At 43.7% G+C, this 15,207-nt stretch overlaps 2 protein-coding genes across 3 annotated transcripts in view; both read left to right on the top strand.

Annotated features, from left to right (window-relative positions):
• PARP1 (poly(ADP-ribose) polymerase 1) overlaps positions 1–8,529 on the top strand; it is a 36,107-nt gene extending 27,578 nt beyond the window's left edge. Inside the window, exons 15-23 of the mRNA XM_065632451.1 lie at positions 347–430; positions 1,253–1,375; positions 2,133–2,261; positions 2,991–3,089; positions 3,639–3,791; positions 3,968–4,095; positions 4,510–4,571; positions 5,668–5,782; positions 7,713–8,529. Of these exons, the coding sequence (XP_065488523.1) occupies positions 347–430; positions 1,253–1,375; positions 2,133–2,261; positions 2,991–3,089; positions 3,639–3,791; positions 3,968–4,095; positions 4,510–4,571; positions 5,668–5,782; positions 7,713–7,794 (975 nt within the window). The 3' untranslated portion in view covers positions 7,795–8,529. The remainder of the gene's footprint in view (positions 1–346; positions 431–1,252; positions 1,376–2,132; positions 2,262–2,990; positions 3,090–3,638; positions 3,792–3,967; positions 4,096–4,509; positions 4,572–5,667; positions 5,783–7,712) is intronic.
• Positions 8,530–14,007: 5,478 nt separating this feature from the next.
• The window catches only part of LIN9 (lin-9 DREAM MuvB core complex component), a 40,412-nt gene continuing 39,212 nt past the window's right edge, over positions 14,008–15,207 (top strand). For both annotated transcript variants that reach the window (XM_065631047.1, XM_065631046.1), the window contains exon 1: positions 14,008–14,086. In XM_065631047.1, the coding sequence (XP_065487119.1) occupies positions 14,008–14,086 (79 nt within the window). The remainder of the gene's footprint in view (positions 14,087–15,207) is intronic.

The following is a 15,207-nucleotide window of genomic DNA, read 5'->3' as shown; positions in this document are numbered from 1 at the left end:
GAAAAGTATGGTTACTGAGGTGATTGAGGAATCCATCTGATACCAGGTCAATATTAAACTTCTAGTCAGATGCTCAGTGCCCTATCTTTGCATTGCCCTAGCATGCATGCTTGGTTTCCTATTGTAGTGTTCCATTGTTGATAGGATGTCTTCTCAGTAACGTGCACTGTCTTTCTGATATCTTTCCTTGATCCACAGAGATTAATACCAAGTCTGAAATGTTTCCATTCATCGTATGGTCAGTCCTACCAAGATGGAGGGATTTGTTCCCTAGGAGCTAGAGAGTGAATGCTGCAGTGGTTTCAGTGTAGTAAAATCCTATTTTAATCATTTAAATCTTCATCAGATTGACCTGCAGAAGATGCCATTGGGAAAACTGAGCAAGCGACAGATCCAGAGTGCCTACTCCATCCTTAATGAGGTTCAGCAGGTGAGCATGAAAGAGATGTTGTAGCAAGAGGGGAATTCAGAAGTTGTTGTGAGCTCGGAGTGGGATGAATGTTGAGCTGTATGTATAAAGATCCATGTTCTCTCTTGCTGGGGAAGGGGATGTGGCTTCCATGGTGTGCTGGGTTGTTCTCTTCACTGTTGTACCAGTTTAGGCAGTACTTTTGCCTTCCACACTTTGTAGCACAAACTTCAGGCTGAGCCAGACATGGCTCATGATTGAGCAAATGAAGCTGGTGTCTTGATCTAGTAGCGAGCTGGTGTTTCCACCCCAGAGAAGTCTGTCTGAGGACGAGGATAAAAGTTGACACAGGAGAGAGTCTGACTTGATGACATTACTGTATTTAAACATCATGATCTGGACCGTGCCAAGAATCACTGTGTAGTATTGCCTGAACAGCTTGCAAGAGTGTACCAGCATACCCCCATACCGCATTTTTTATCATGGACTGCCTGACAAAGCATAGACATGGGAAATTTTGTTTCAATTGTTAGAGTAGACCAGAAGCTTGCTAAGGGCATGAGTCCCTTCCATATCCAGAAGCCTTTATTTTGCCTTCCAGAAACATAATCCCCCCTAGATTATTCTTGTAGCAGAAATTCTCTATATTTTTGTGCAAGTACTGTGACTTGCTACATGCAAAACAGTTAAATAGAATTGCCCTTTTTAGTTCTGTGAGAGTTTCAGTATTAACACTATTTGCATTGCTGCTTTTGTATACTAGTATTCAAGTATCCTTTGTGTGTCTATTGCTATGGAGACTTAATTAAGACTATTTTCTTTGGTGCTTGTTGTCTTGTGTAGGCAGTTTCTGACGGTGGTTCAGAGTCCCAGATCTTGGACCTCTCCAACCGCTTCTACACTCTGATTCCTCATGACTTTGGGATGAAGAAACCACCTCTCCTAAATAACTTGGAATACATTCAGGTATTGACTGGAAACAGTATGTGGTTTGCAGGCAACAGGTCTGAGAATTTGGGAGGTTTTAAGACTTAATTTAACCTCATGCTTCTATGAGGTTAAGCTTGTTTTTGTTCAGAATATCTTTTTGTTTATGTGCATAAATGTGTGTATACGCTCTCTATAACTACCTGAAAGGAGGTTGTAGCATGGAGGGTGGTGTTCTCTTCTCCCAAGTAACACAGGGAAATGGTCTCAAGTTGTATCAGTTGAGGTTCAGATTGGATATTAGGAAAAATTTCTTCACAGAAATAGTTGTAAAGCACTGGAACAGGCTGCCCAGGGAAGTGTTGGAGGTGATATCCCTGGAGGTGTTTAAAAGATGTGTAGATAAGGCTCTTAGGGACATGGTTTAGTGCTGGATTTAGATTATGGTTGGACTCTTTCTTGAGGGTCTCTTCCAACTAAAATGATTCTATGATTTTATGCATATACAAATATATGTAAGGTATTAGAAGATATATATGTTATATATTATAGCCTATTTATATATATATGTATATGTGCATGTATATTTTAGTATATTTAAGGAGATATATATCTCTCTATATATATATAGATAGATAGATATATCTATATATATAAAAAGAAGGAGGTAATGTTGTGGTGTTAGATGCCAGTGTGTGGCCAGTGATTTCACATGCACTTTTATAACTTGGAGTATCCCAGACTTATTGTGAACATGTCAAAGGCACAAGTAAAATAACCTCTCTAAATTCTTCAGGCTAAAGTGCAGATGTTGGACAACTTGCTTGATATTGAGGTTGCTTACAGCCTTCTCAGAGGTGGAAATGAAGATGGAGATAAAGACCCAATTGACATCAACTATGAAAAACTTAAAACTGATATTAAGGTAAAGGAAATAAAAGGAAATGAGTGAGTGTGAATACAAGCTGATGTCCTGTTAGTTTGGAGTATAAGAAATCACATAAATTCTAAGTGGGTAAATGTATTGGCATGAGTTCAGTGAAGGGCCGCTCAGATGGTTAAGGGACTGGAGGATGTGTTGTATGAGGAGATGCTGAAAATGCTGGGGCTTTTAACCTGGAGAAGAGAAGGCAGAGGAGATACCTTATCAATGCCTATGAATGCTTGGTGAGGAAGGGAGTAAAGAAAACAGGCAGACTCCTCTCAGTGGTATCCAGTGACAAGAGGTGATGGTCACAAATTGAAATACAGGAAATTGTATTTAACCAAAAGAAAAAGCTTTAGTTGATGATGTTGTTTGGTTTGGGATTGGTTGGTTGGTTTGTTTACTGTGAGGGTGGTCAGACACTAGAAAAGGCAGGGGAGTTGGAAATCATCTCAATTTCACAGAATCACAGAATGTCAGGGATTGGAAGGGACCTTGAAAGATCATCTAGTCCAATCCCCATGCCAGAGCAGGAACACCAGAGGTTCCTCCAGAGATGCCTTCCCATCTGAGACGTCCTGTGACTGAGTGCTGTCTGTACATCTTCTCTAGCTGGGAATAAATTTCCACCTAAATGATAAAGGCAGCTTCAACTGAGGATTTGTGAGCATGTGGTGGATGATGTAAGACTGCTAGTTAAAGAAACTTCTCTTGTTTGCCTCTTTGCAGGTTGTTGACAAAGATTCCGAAGAAGCCAAGATTATTAAGCAATATGTGAAAAATACTCATGCTGCTACTCACAATGCATATGATCTCAAAGTTGTGGATGTAAGCTGGGCAATACTGAGGTTTCAGTTTGTGACAATGGACTCTTCTAAGTCAACTTGTTCACAGTTTCCTTTTGAGTAGCTTATCTAGTTTACTTTGCTGAAGGGATGGTTTGATCAATTACTATTTAATAGAACAGCTAAAGTCTAGGCAGAGATGAGTCTAAGCTTACTGAGGCATCTTTGGGTGTATGTTTTTATTTTAATTTAATTGGCCTCAAAAAGGAGCTGGAGGAGTAATCATCCTCTAAAACTGAGCCTGAGCCTTAGTTCATTGAATGATTTTTCAGAAAACTATGTTCTCATGAAAATGCAGAAGGGAAGGTGAAGAAGTAATCAATAACAAGTACTGTGTGATCAATGCTACCTCTTTTTTGCTAGTGTGACACAGCAAACTGCAAATACTGAAAACCATCCAGATCCATTTTCCTAGCAGATTGATGTATGTTCCAGACTGAATTATTATTTTTTTTTAATCTGATTAGTTGCTTGAAGGTAACAGTTTGTTTGCTTGGTTGTTCTTTTTCTCCTACCCCTTTTTGAATTGAAGATATTCAGGATTGAGCGTGAAGGAGAGAGTCAGCGTTACAAGCCATTCAAGCAGCTTCACAATCGCCAGCTGCTGTGGCACGGATCCCGCACCACCAACTTCGCCGGGATTCTCTCGCAGGGTCTCCGGATAGCTCCTCCCGAAGCTCCTGTGGTACGTTCAGACACCTTCTTTGTCTGCCTCCATCCCTGTGCCCAGAGGTGACCACAGCTGGGGACAATCTAAATAGAATTTCTCTGTGGGGAGACCCCAGTGTTATCCCTCAGCAGGCAGATGACAACTTCTTTTTTTTTTTTTTTACTTTTTTTTTTTCTTTTTGTGGCTTGCAGACCGGCTACATGTTTGGGAAAGGCATCTATTTTGCTGACATGGTATCCAAGAGTGCTAACTACTGTCACACATCTCAAGCTGATCCCATAGGCTTAGTACTACTGGGAGAAGTTGCCCTTGGAAATATGTGAGTAACTTACAAAGAGTATCTGCCAAACATGCTTAATATATCATGGTAGAAAGTGTTGCTAAAATTACAAGCCTTTACTTCAGTGTGAAGAAAGTGCACTTTGTATGTCTTTGGAAACTTTTTTTTTTCTTCCTTAAAATGAGAGCTATATGATGGGGAAAAAAAAATTAGGGTTGCACTTTTAGAGTCTTTTACTAAATGCCAACATCATTAAAATTAGTAACTGAGACAAAGAAGAAAGGCTGTTGAGTTCCAGTAGAGTAGAATCTAAATTAACTTTATATTTACTCACCATAAAGTGAAGCCTGGAAAAAAAAAAAGTGGTGTGTTTTTTGTTTTGGTTTGGTTTTTTTCGCCAAGATAGTTTAGGATGAATGTAAAATGCCATTGTGTGTTCTTTGTGCTGTCCAGGTATGAGCTAAAGAATGCTTCTCACATAACAAAATTGCCCAAGGGAAAACACAGTGTGAAAGGTAAGCATTAGTAGTCGTCACTGGGAATGTTACTGGTGGCAAGTTCCCGTGGCTCTCTGCTTAACAAAGAGAACTAGAGTCATTTCATAGCTGTACTTCCTTTTAACAGTTTGCATAATGTTGCCCTGTATTTGCACCTGTATACGTGTATGTGGTGTTTGAGATGGGAGTTATGCACTTGGAAGCTTAAGACTGAAGCTCGTGTGTTGCCTGAAGTTCAGGAGGAAACTTTCATTTTATATTACACATGAGAATATGTAAGGTGCATTCTCCAATTCTGACCCGCTTTCATCATAACAGTACTGTGCATTTTAGAAGAAAGATGAGAGGTTGGATAGATCATAAGAATAATTGTTTAGCTTTCAAATTGCTTTAGAGGCTTGGAGGGAAGGGAAAAGCTAAGAATAAAAGTTCAGATGGAACAGCTGTTCTCATTATGTTTCTATCTGCAAAAAGTATCACTATATTGCACTGAAAAAGATGAGAGAAAAAACTTAGCTCTCCAATTCAAGCAAAAGAAACGGTAATCATGGCTATCTTCTGCAATAAGATGGGAGAGAGAACAACAGTAACATTCAGTAATGAGTGGCTTTTCTTAAGCTGTTCATTTTGAGAGGCTTATGAAATCAGTTGCCTAAAATAGAATAAAATGTGATTTAGTATCTTTTTCAATACATACTACTCACACTATTATGGATGTCGAATCAGATTTGTATTGAAGAGTTTAAAGAGAATAAGAATTGGTTTGTTACGCTTCTCTGAAAATGTTGCAATGTGCTTGTTTTCATTAATGGACCTAGGACAGGAGAGCTGTAAGTCTGGTCTGTTTTAGCCTTGATTATACAGATTAGACAATTAACAGCCAAAAGTCTAAAATTTTCAGTTTTAGTGCAGTGGAGTATGACTACCATTAGTATGGTGATGCTGAATTGAATAAACAGACTGTATCCTTTGTGTTCTTTTAAGATACTCTCGCCACTTGCTCAGTGTTTGGAAATATATGTGAACTAATATTTGGCTGGCTGAGTAATTTTCTTTATGTGCAAAGTCTGTGTTTGCCTTCTAGAATTGTAACTAATGTTTTTTCCCTTTCTAGGCTTAGGCAAAACTGCACCTGATCCCACAGCCACTACCACCCTTGGTGGGGTGGAGGTTCCCTTAGGGAATGGGATCTCGACGGGAATTAATGATACCTGTCTTCTGTATAATGAGTATCCTTTGCTATTATGTTGGCTGCATGCTGTGTTTGAGTGTTGCTGAGTTTAGCAGGACGTCACTGATGTCGGTCAGGAGTTTTGGCACAGTGTGTTTTGTTTCTTTTAGATCTGTTTCGGAGTGCTCGCAGACAATTTAGACTCTTTTCCAAGGGAGATGATTTTACAGTTGTCACACTTTTCATTCTGAAAAAAAATGAAACAATACATGTAGTAAATAGCTGTTGCCCCAACAGGACTCAATACCTGAAGGCATTGGAGTGGCCAGACAACACTGTCTATTAGAGCCTTGCCCAGAGACGTGCCGGGACCAGGGAAGGGGAATGCAACCTGAGGTTGTTCCACATGACTCCAGTTTGTTTTCTTCCTTGTGATGCTGTGGCTGGCCAGCTTGGCCAGGAGGATGTGGGGGAGCCAGCTCCATGGCTTCCTTCTTATGAGGAAGGACTGAGCTGGGTCTGTTCAGCCTGGAGAAGCCTGAGATGGGATCTTATCAATGCACTTAAATATCTCAGGCATGGGTGTCAAGAGGATGGGACCAGACTCCTTTCAGTGGTGCCCAACGATAGGATGAGGGACAGTGGCCACAGACTGAAGCACAAGAGGTTCCATCTGAATATGAGGAGAAACTTCTTTACTCTGAGGGTGCCAGAGCCCTGGAACAGGCTGCCCAGGGAGGTTGTGGAGTCTCCTTCTCTGGAGACATTCAAGACCTGCCTGGACACATTCCTGTGCAATCTGCTCTGGGTGAACCTGCTTTAGCAGGTGGGTTAGACTAGATGATCTCCAGAGGTCCCTTCCAACCCCAACCATTCTGTGATTCTGTGAGTCCCTCATCACACAGCTTCTCTTACATTCCCCAGACCCTTTGCAAGTATTGAGGTAAACCTCAGATGCCCATCAGAGATGTAGCCACTAAGCCTCTTCCTAGGCAGAAGTGCCTCCGAATGAATGTGTGTACAACATTTACAAGAGGTCATAAGTGATGTCTGAGGTCCCAGATCAATATCTTCACTGCCAGTGAAGCAAGTAACCTATTAATACACAACTTCTACACAACTGGGTTGTGTAGAAGCTGTCTTCTCTCTTGGTGAGCTATTTTCCTCTTGCAAGCAGTTTTAGCAACAGAACTTATGGCAATATGGTTCTTGACTTGAGTTTTCTTAAACATATAATCTGACCAAGACAGATGCTAAAATGTAATACAGGTGATAATAGCTAGTTGAAGTTACATGATGTGCATTCATTTTGTTTTACACTGTGTTTAATGGGGATGCTTTTAATCTAAAAATGGGATTAGAGGTAAGTTTGAGGCTTAAAGCATTGAGAAACAAAGGGGTGAGCTGGGACTGTCTGCTGAAATAATAAAATGATGCAGTGCGGTTGTAAAATGTGCAAGCACTGCCAACCATTGTAGAGCTGTTCTCTGTTATTCCAGTTTGGATTTTTTTAGTGGGAAATTAAAAGGACATTAATGACTTTGTGCTGGAAGGTAGCAATAGAGCTGCAGTTATAGTTGGATATGCCAGGTCTGGTAAATGGCAGTTCTCATGTAGGCTACATTGCTCCACTGTTTAGACAGCAAAGAAAAATGTTCTGTGTTATGGCTCTGGCTGACAAAAAATCATCTTCAAGAGCTACAGTCCTGTATCCAAGTCAGTTCACCTGCCTGTCACTCAGGATTCCTGCTGCACCACTGTTCATTCTCTATACGACTGTTAGTTGCTTGTTTCTAACTATTGTATAAAACATTCAGATTCACAGAAAAGTCAAATTTAAAGATCTGCGGTTTGAGCTGTTGGAGCTGTGTAATCATGTAGACATCTCACTGGTAACTTAAGTTCAAAGGTGAAGCTTGACTGTGTTTTGAGGTTTTTCTGTTTTACTAATATTAACAACCATAATTATTCCTTAACATTCTTCCCAGATATATTGTGTATGATGTTGCTCAGGTAAATCTGAAGTACCTGCTGAAACTGAAATTCAACTATAAGACATCACTCTGGTGAACAGTATTTAGAAGCCCTGTTAGAGTTATACTGTAGTTACACTATAGCGTTGACTTCTGACATGCTTATGCATTGACTTCTCTTACCAAGATATCAAGAGCTAAACTGCAGAAGAGGCTACTAAATCCTACTTAGTACAACACTTAGTGAAAGTTTTATATAAAAAATGTGTGGTAACACATGGACCTCAATTCTGATGAGAACGAGTACCTGGTTTTGTTTTATACCACTTCTAATTTTGGGGCTTTCGAGTGTCTCTTTTAATTGACCAAACTGACAAAAAAAAAAAATCAAGCTTGTGTTTTTAGGCAAACAGAGCTGGGCAGTAGCAGGAGAAGGAACTTGAGGATGTTTGCGATATTTGCTCTGTTAAGATTCTCTCTTGTTTAAGATACCCTTTTTCAGTTTTCATTTGAATAAATGATAAATGTGCATTTATTTTGAGGTAAAAAATAAAAGCTAATTTCATACTAACAGCTTTATGTTTCAAAACTTCCAAATTGTTTTGGTTTTGAGTCATGATTTAAATGTATTCGGTAGAATGTTCTTAAACATGATACCTCTCTCAAATGCCAACTCTTGAAATCTGTAGTCACGTTTCAGGAAGTCATGGTGAAATGGAAATTTGGACTTTCCACTGAGACTTCATCTGTCAACAGTTGGTGTGGTAAACATGGAAAATTAACTTGTGGCTGTTTGAATTTAGTATTAGCCCCAATAAACCTCCTTTAAATATCTAGTGTCAACGTGATGTAAGTTGGTTGTTGTATACTCAAATCTTAACAAAGCTGTAAGTTGAGTTTGGGCTCAAGCTTCACTGCTCATGACCTGGAATGAGGTATATTGCCACTCTGTGGATAGTCTTGAATTCGCTGTCTTGGAACATCAACATGAACTGATAATTTCAATGTTCAGTGACGTTTGTTACTTCTCTTAAATTAACTCACTTTCAGTAAGTCATTGAGCAATATGGGAGTACTTGACTGTCCTGCAACACCGGTTCTTTCTCTTCAAAAATTATGCATTTCCCTGAGCTGTTAGGGCAAGGCGGGTGATCCCCAGGGACAGCTCTGCATGGACAGTGCGCTCAGTATCTTCTCCACTGCAACAGTTCCCTTCCTACAAAGGGCCAATTCAACCTCATCCTGACAGCTGCAGCTTTAGTCTTTGGTAACCTGCATGGGAAAAACAGCTCCATTTCCTAAAATGTTGTGATGCCCTGTTGCCTTTTGAAAGAGGAGCTCCAAGCCAAAGTGGTTGTTTATGGTGCAGCTGTTTCCAGGACCTGCGAAGGAGGATGAGGAGTGATAGATGGAAAACAGAGCTGCTGCTTTTGGAAGAGCAGGAGATGTGGAAGGACAGGGTAAGTCGTGATGCCTTGGGGACAGTTGAACACAAAACAATCAATTGAGGTTAGAGCTCATGAATTTCAGAGGAAGGGAAGATGGTGGCCCATGTCTTCTATTCTTCAGTAGCTTAACCAGTGGCTAATTATTGTTTCACTTCCAACAGAAACTCTTGGTCATGCATTTAAGACTTAAGTGTAATCTGTCAGTCTCTGAAAGAGGACATGAGAAATGCTTCAGTTTAGTTGTGAGGTAAGTTTTTTTTTTTCCCAAAAAAAAAACCCAGCTTACAGTTCAGTTTAGGACCAGGAATTAAAGGTCTATGCTTTTGATGTTCCCTCTGTCACCTGTACCAGAGGTGGTTCAGAGTTCCCTCTTGCTCTAAGACCTCTTGTCCTCCCCTAAAATTTGGCCATAAGCGCTATGTAGTGCAAGGAGTGTTTTAGGATATGTGCTTAATGCTGAGTTAATAGTTGGAGCACAAGCAAGTATATCCCAAGCTGTCTCTAACCTTGCAAATACAGCAGTAAAAGATACAGTGAGACAGGACTTTGTGAAGACACAACAGGTGCCCTTTGGGGACCCTAGGAGACCTGGGTGTGACTATCCTGCAGTGGCATCTAATGTGATTTCACGGTGCTGCTTCTCCTGCCAACCTGTCCGACTGCAAAGCAGCCTTGCTTCTCCTGCCATGACCCTTCGTGCAACCAGCCTGTCCATGCAGCTGGGCTGAGAAGAGCCGCTCAGTGACAACCACGCAAGGCATTACTTGTGGAGAATGTGCACGAAGCAGAGTGGAATAGGTAGTCCTATTTCTGTCAAAATGACTTAAGAGGAAGGAGTTGTCAAGACATTAGGTTCCATGATGTCCTCTGCTTTTTTCATAGGAGGGATGTTGAGGAATGAATTCTGATCTAAATGTTAAACCACAAGAAGTAGCAATGTATGTATATTTAACCATTTTATCTTTATTTAGCATGGCTGGAGGCTGTGTTGTACAGTGGCTCACAAATGTTAAGATAGTCCATGCAGTTTTATATGAATTGGGTACAGTGAAGGATGCCAGCCTAAGCCACTTGGAAGTGTATATTGTTTGTGAGATGCCCAAGATCATGCAGGAAAGAGGCTGAGAAAGTACAGCACAGGTCACCCGACCCTGTACATCAGTCATAAACCAGTCTTTAAATCAGTTGGTACAGCCTTTAATGAAATCCTCTCTCCTGCACCCAGTTTCTAATCCGAGAAGGGGAAGAAAAAAAAAAAAGACAATTTATTTGTGAAAAAGACCTCGGGGCACATCAAACTTTCTTAATACCATACAGAGTTGTACTCATGTTCTTAACTGAGTAATGCAGTCTTTGTAACTACTGAGATCTTCCCTTCAGACCTCCCTCTCTGAGTTCTAGGGACATAATTTTCTGCTGAAATGTTTTTGTAGGCAGTTTATATCCCACTTAGTATTTTGCTTAAGTTACTCTTCTTTATCAGGTGAGGCACCCAACTTAGTCCATTATACTCTCTCTCCTTCTGTTATGCCCATTAAAAAAACACTTTCCACTGTTGTGGAGTACGTGTGTCTGACCAACAGCTTGTGTGTCCTGTTCCTTTCAAATAAATGCCATGCAGCTTCTCCAGAAATTATCATTTTGGAGATGCAGTGGCACCTATGAGAAGAAAGGCAGCTATAGATCCCAGTCAAGATGACTTGCTGGTTTTCATTTGTTCCAGTGTGGAGGTAGCATGTGAGCCAGTGGGCATTGTGGGTTGCTTTCATGGAAAGTGAGATACCCAAGTACAGTCTGAAGGCGAGAAGAAGGAATGGCTTCCCAACAACCGAAAGGGGAAACTGCTGCTTCCCCTGCCCTCTCATTACAAATTCCAGTTTTGTGATGTGACTGATGCAGCAGGACTTCACAAGAACATGCTTCAATTACTGAAAAGCACATTGTTCTGCCAGCTCTCAGCTTTTCTACTACCAGTGCCTGCGTAGGGGAGGTGGGAAAAATGCCCCCCAGCCACCTCCTGTCCCTAGGAGGTAGCACTACCTGCACTGCACTGATGAGACTCAATATGTTGATTAGTAGGTGGTGTAACTTGTCTTAATATCACCTCCAGTAATTAAGGAGAAATGGGAGTGCTTTCTGCAGTATTTTGGTGCACACCATTAAGAGGACTTGCCTAGCATGACCCTTTGGGAAAGCAAATGGCACGAGTGACGGCAGCTTAAAGCTCTGCCTCCCTCGGTGCAAGGCAGGTGAGTCAGTACCTGCGGGCAGGTTGTCAGCAGAGAGCACAGATGTTCTCTGTCACCGTGGCTGCCTGTCGCAATAATTGTGTCATTTCCACATCACCCAAGTGCAAACTGCAAATTTGCCAGGATTGTAAAAGGAGACTGAAAACATTGTGTATTTTTCTACGTACTCATACAGCAGCAGGGATGTGTTTGTGTGACGTGGAAACAGTGTGCACAGAAGTTAAAAACTAGAATATAGATACCGCAGCATTCATAAAGGGCCAAGATGTAAAAGGTCTTTTATAGCAGGAATCTTGAAAATAAGAGTGTTGATTGTTACCCTTTCAGCACAGTGCGTGGTAATAGCTTCTGCTAGATATTTTCCAAATGCAGCTGTTGGAATGAAATGCAGGAATATTCAGTGTCATGCTGATGGGAGCTGAATTTTACCTTCTGCCCTGGTAATTCTTAGGATGATTAGCAGGAGGTGTTGGGGGTGGGGGGAATCTCTCAGCTTTTTTGTCTAATTTTATCACAATATACAAAGAAGTTTTGAAAGGTGTTGGGGTTTTTATCCTTTTTTTTTTTTTAATCCCATTTTCCCCTTCCCTTCTAGACATTCAGGCCCCAAGGATTGTTGCAAACTGTGATTGTGTTGTGGAAAACTTTTCTTCCCTTCCCTGAAGATGCCTTGGTGAAAGCTCTAGCATCAGGGTGGTGCTGGGCAACCTCTGCTTTCAGCACAGGGAGGCCTGATGACAAGGTTTACAAAGCAGAGCAGTAAAAATCTCGCTGGTGATTGGTGTCTTCTGTCAGCTGTGCAAGTCTCGGTGTCGCCACTCTCAGTTGAGCATTAACACACAACCCTTGGAACAAGGGGAGCTCAGCTGAAACACAGAAAAAGTGTTAGTGTCATTAACAGGTTATTGTTTACCCGAGCCTGCAAGGTCTGGTCCATGTCAGGCCTTTTGGGTGGCAGAGGTGTTTCATTGAAGGGGAAAATTGTACAGGGTTTGATGCTGTGTGGCTTTCACCCTTGAACTGGCACAGAGTACTGTTTTGTTGCTTTTTGTTACTAGTTAGTTTAGTGTTATGCCTGTGCCGTTTTGCGTCTGCCTGCTGTAGCGGCTTTATTTTGTGCTGCGCGGTATGGAAATCTTGCTGAAGTGTCTTAGGCCCTGTGGGGGCCAAGGGGAAAGACGGCTGCTCAAATAGCCTTTCAAAATGACCTGAAAAAGAGGGTGGAAATGCTTGCTAGGCTCTGTCCTTTTTTTTTCCCCCCCACGTACATGGAAAGCCCTGGGGAAATTTCTAAAGGATTTTCCTCGGTTTTTCTTTTAGAAACTCACTTTTTTTCCTTTAAGCTCAAGGGCAGCATGCATTTGGGTTTTAAATTGATTTATTTTAGAAATTGTTTAATAACATGACCTACATCCTGCCCCCTCAACCTCCTAGAGTGCCTAGTTATCTGAGTTCATTAGCAAATTAAGAACACAAACTAAAAACTATATTCTGTGTCCCAATATATACATTTCCGTGTTTTGCAGAATCCTTGGTTTCACCCAGATGCTTTTAAAGAGATGCAAACAAACAAGCATAGCTTCCATTTTGCATGCCATGGTGCTGTTGGCAATATGTTTGAGATGTAACACTGACTTAGCCTTGCTGAAGATATACTGTTAATTTATTTTGAGCTTCAATTTGAATTTTCATGTGTTTAAAAAAAAAGGAATTTTAGTTGGTGTGAGTAGCAGTGGGTACTATTGTGAAAGCCCCACACCTGTAGAGTCTGGTCCATAAGCATTTAAGGTGCTTGTAGTTTACAGTATCCCCATTTCTTGATGCAGAAGCTTTAAAATTTGCTGTGGTGCAGAGACCTAAATGAACCATGCAAGAACACACCTCTGCAGCTTGGGGGCTGCATTGGAGGGCAGGCCAAGACAGGGCGGCTTGTTGGCTCTCCCTGGCACTGGGTGGGAACAAGCGAGACCTTGACCTTCAAGCCTTGCACTTGGATGAGCGTTTCACTCGTCCCTTCAGGAGGAGTGACACAGAGCACGAGTTCAGGGCCACGACTGGTTATACTGGGGTTTTTATTTTTATCACTTACTCCTCCTGACGCCTCAACTCTGCTATCGTTTTGCTTGGGCATGGGACAGCTGAGGGTGAAAAGCAGAGATGAGGGAAGTTAAGTACAGTTTAGCAAAAAAATATCATTTAATGAGGACGATATAACAGGGGCGTTTTTAAAGAAACTAAGCGATCAGGGCTACTTCAGGGTGACCCTTCGGACCAAGTGTCAGCCCACCACCCCCCAACCGGCAGCCGCCCGCTCCCCCTCACCCCGCCAGCATCCAGGACGCCCGCGGGGGGAGCGCACGGTTTCTGTCACAGGCGCCGTCCCGCTCCCCACCACAAGCGGACCGGGGCAGAACCAGCCTCCTGCTCCCCTCCACAGCCCCCACCGGGAGCGCGGGAGGACGCGCCCGCCGCCCCGTCCCCTCAGCCGGCGGCTCCTCCGGCCGCCGAGCGCCCGTTACCGCTCGAGCGCCCCTCACCGCCCGCGCGCCCTCCGCCCCGCGCACGCGCCCGCGCCCGCGCCGCCTCGCGCAAGGCCCCGTCTCCTCCCCCAGAATGCACCGCGCCAGGCAGCCTTTGAAAAAGCGGCGCGGCTCGTTCAAGATGGCGGAGCTCGATCAGCTGCCTGACGAGAGTGAGTAGCGACCCGTGCCCCCGCCGCCGCCCGCCCGACACCGCCGCCCCCTCGCCCCCGCCTCCTCCCCCCCCCGGCGGGGCACCGGCGCCGCGCCCCGCCGCCGGCCCGCCTCCCTCCCGCTCGCCGTGGGCGCTGTGCGGGGCCGGAGCCCGAGCCTCCTCCCTGGCAACCGGGCCGGCCCGGCCCCCCCCACCCCGCCGCCGTCGCCCCTTCTGGGCGAGGCGGTGGCGCGGGAGGGCGGCGGGCGGGGAGCTCCCTCCCGAGGGTGCGACCCCCGTTGCCCTCGGGGGTGTCGGGGCTGGGCCCCCCGCCCCGCCCGGGTGAGGCGGCCGGGCTGGCCCGGCGTCACCTGCCGGGCGGGCGGGGTGCGGGGCGGGAACCGCGCGGGGAGGAGAGGCCGTGAGTGTGCGGGGCACATCCGACAGCCTGCCCTGCCGGTGGGGTGCGGGCGGTGCGGGGCTGGGAGCGTCCTGCCCCGGGGAAGGGGCGAGTAGCCCGGTGCTCCCGGCCCTGCTGTCATCCTGGCGGGGCCGGGGGGCTTATGTGTTAATAGCGTGCGTTGTGCACGGTGTGAGCACCTCTGAAGGACTGGGGGGGCTGGGGCGTGCACATTGCATCTAGGGGGCACTGAAAAATGCAGAGGGAAGAGCTCAAAGACCCTGTATTGTGTGCCAGGAGGTGAAAACTACTTCTGTAGGTAGACAGCATGAAAATACATACTTGCGTACATACAGACCTATACATCTACATAGAGTTTGTGTGGATGTTACTTTCAACCCATAGGAGAATTAGATAAAAACTTAGATATAGATGGAAAAGATACATGTGTTGCTATGTATATGGATTCATGTACAAGGTGCTTGAACATTATAGAAGAGGAAATTACTCAATGTAAAAGGTGTCTACACGCTATCTTGGTATGTCTTCTTGCAAACTGTAAATACATGCCGTACTAAAACTAGGGCATTTAGTAGTATCAGTAAATGTGCACACAACAGGGTAGACTTGTATCTTTGGTGACAATGTTTTGTGCATCACTATGCAAATTAATGAAGATACCAACTATTTCTATATTGGAAGGTTCTCAGAGAGAGGTAACTCAGAGTTGAAATCTTGCT

The sequence above is a fragment of the Caloenas nicobarica genome, chromosome 3, assembly GCF_036013445.1.
Source record: "Caloenas nicobarica isolate bCalNic1 chromosome 3, bCalNic1.hap1, whole genome shotgun sequence".
NCBI lineage: Eukaryota > Metazoa > Chordata > Aves > Columbiformes > Columbidae > Caloenas > Caloenas nicobarica.
Note: the sequence above shows the minus strand (reverse complement) of the source record. Positions and strands in the feature narration are given on the sequence as shown.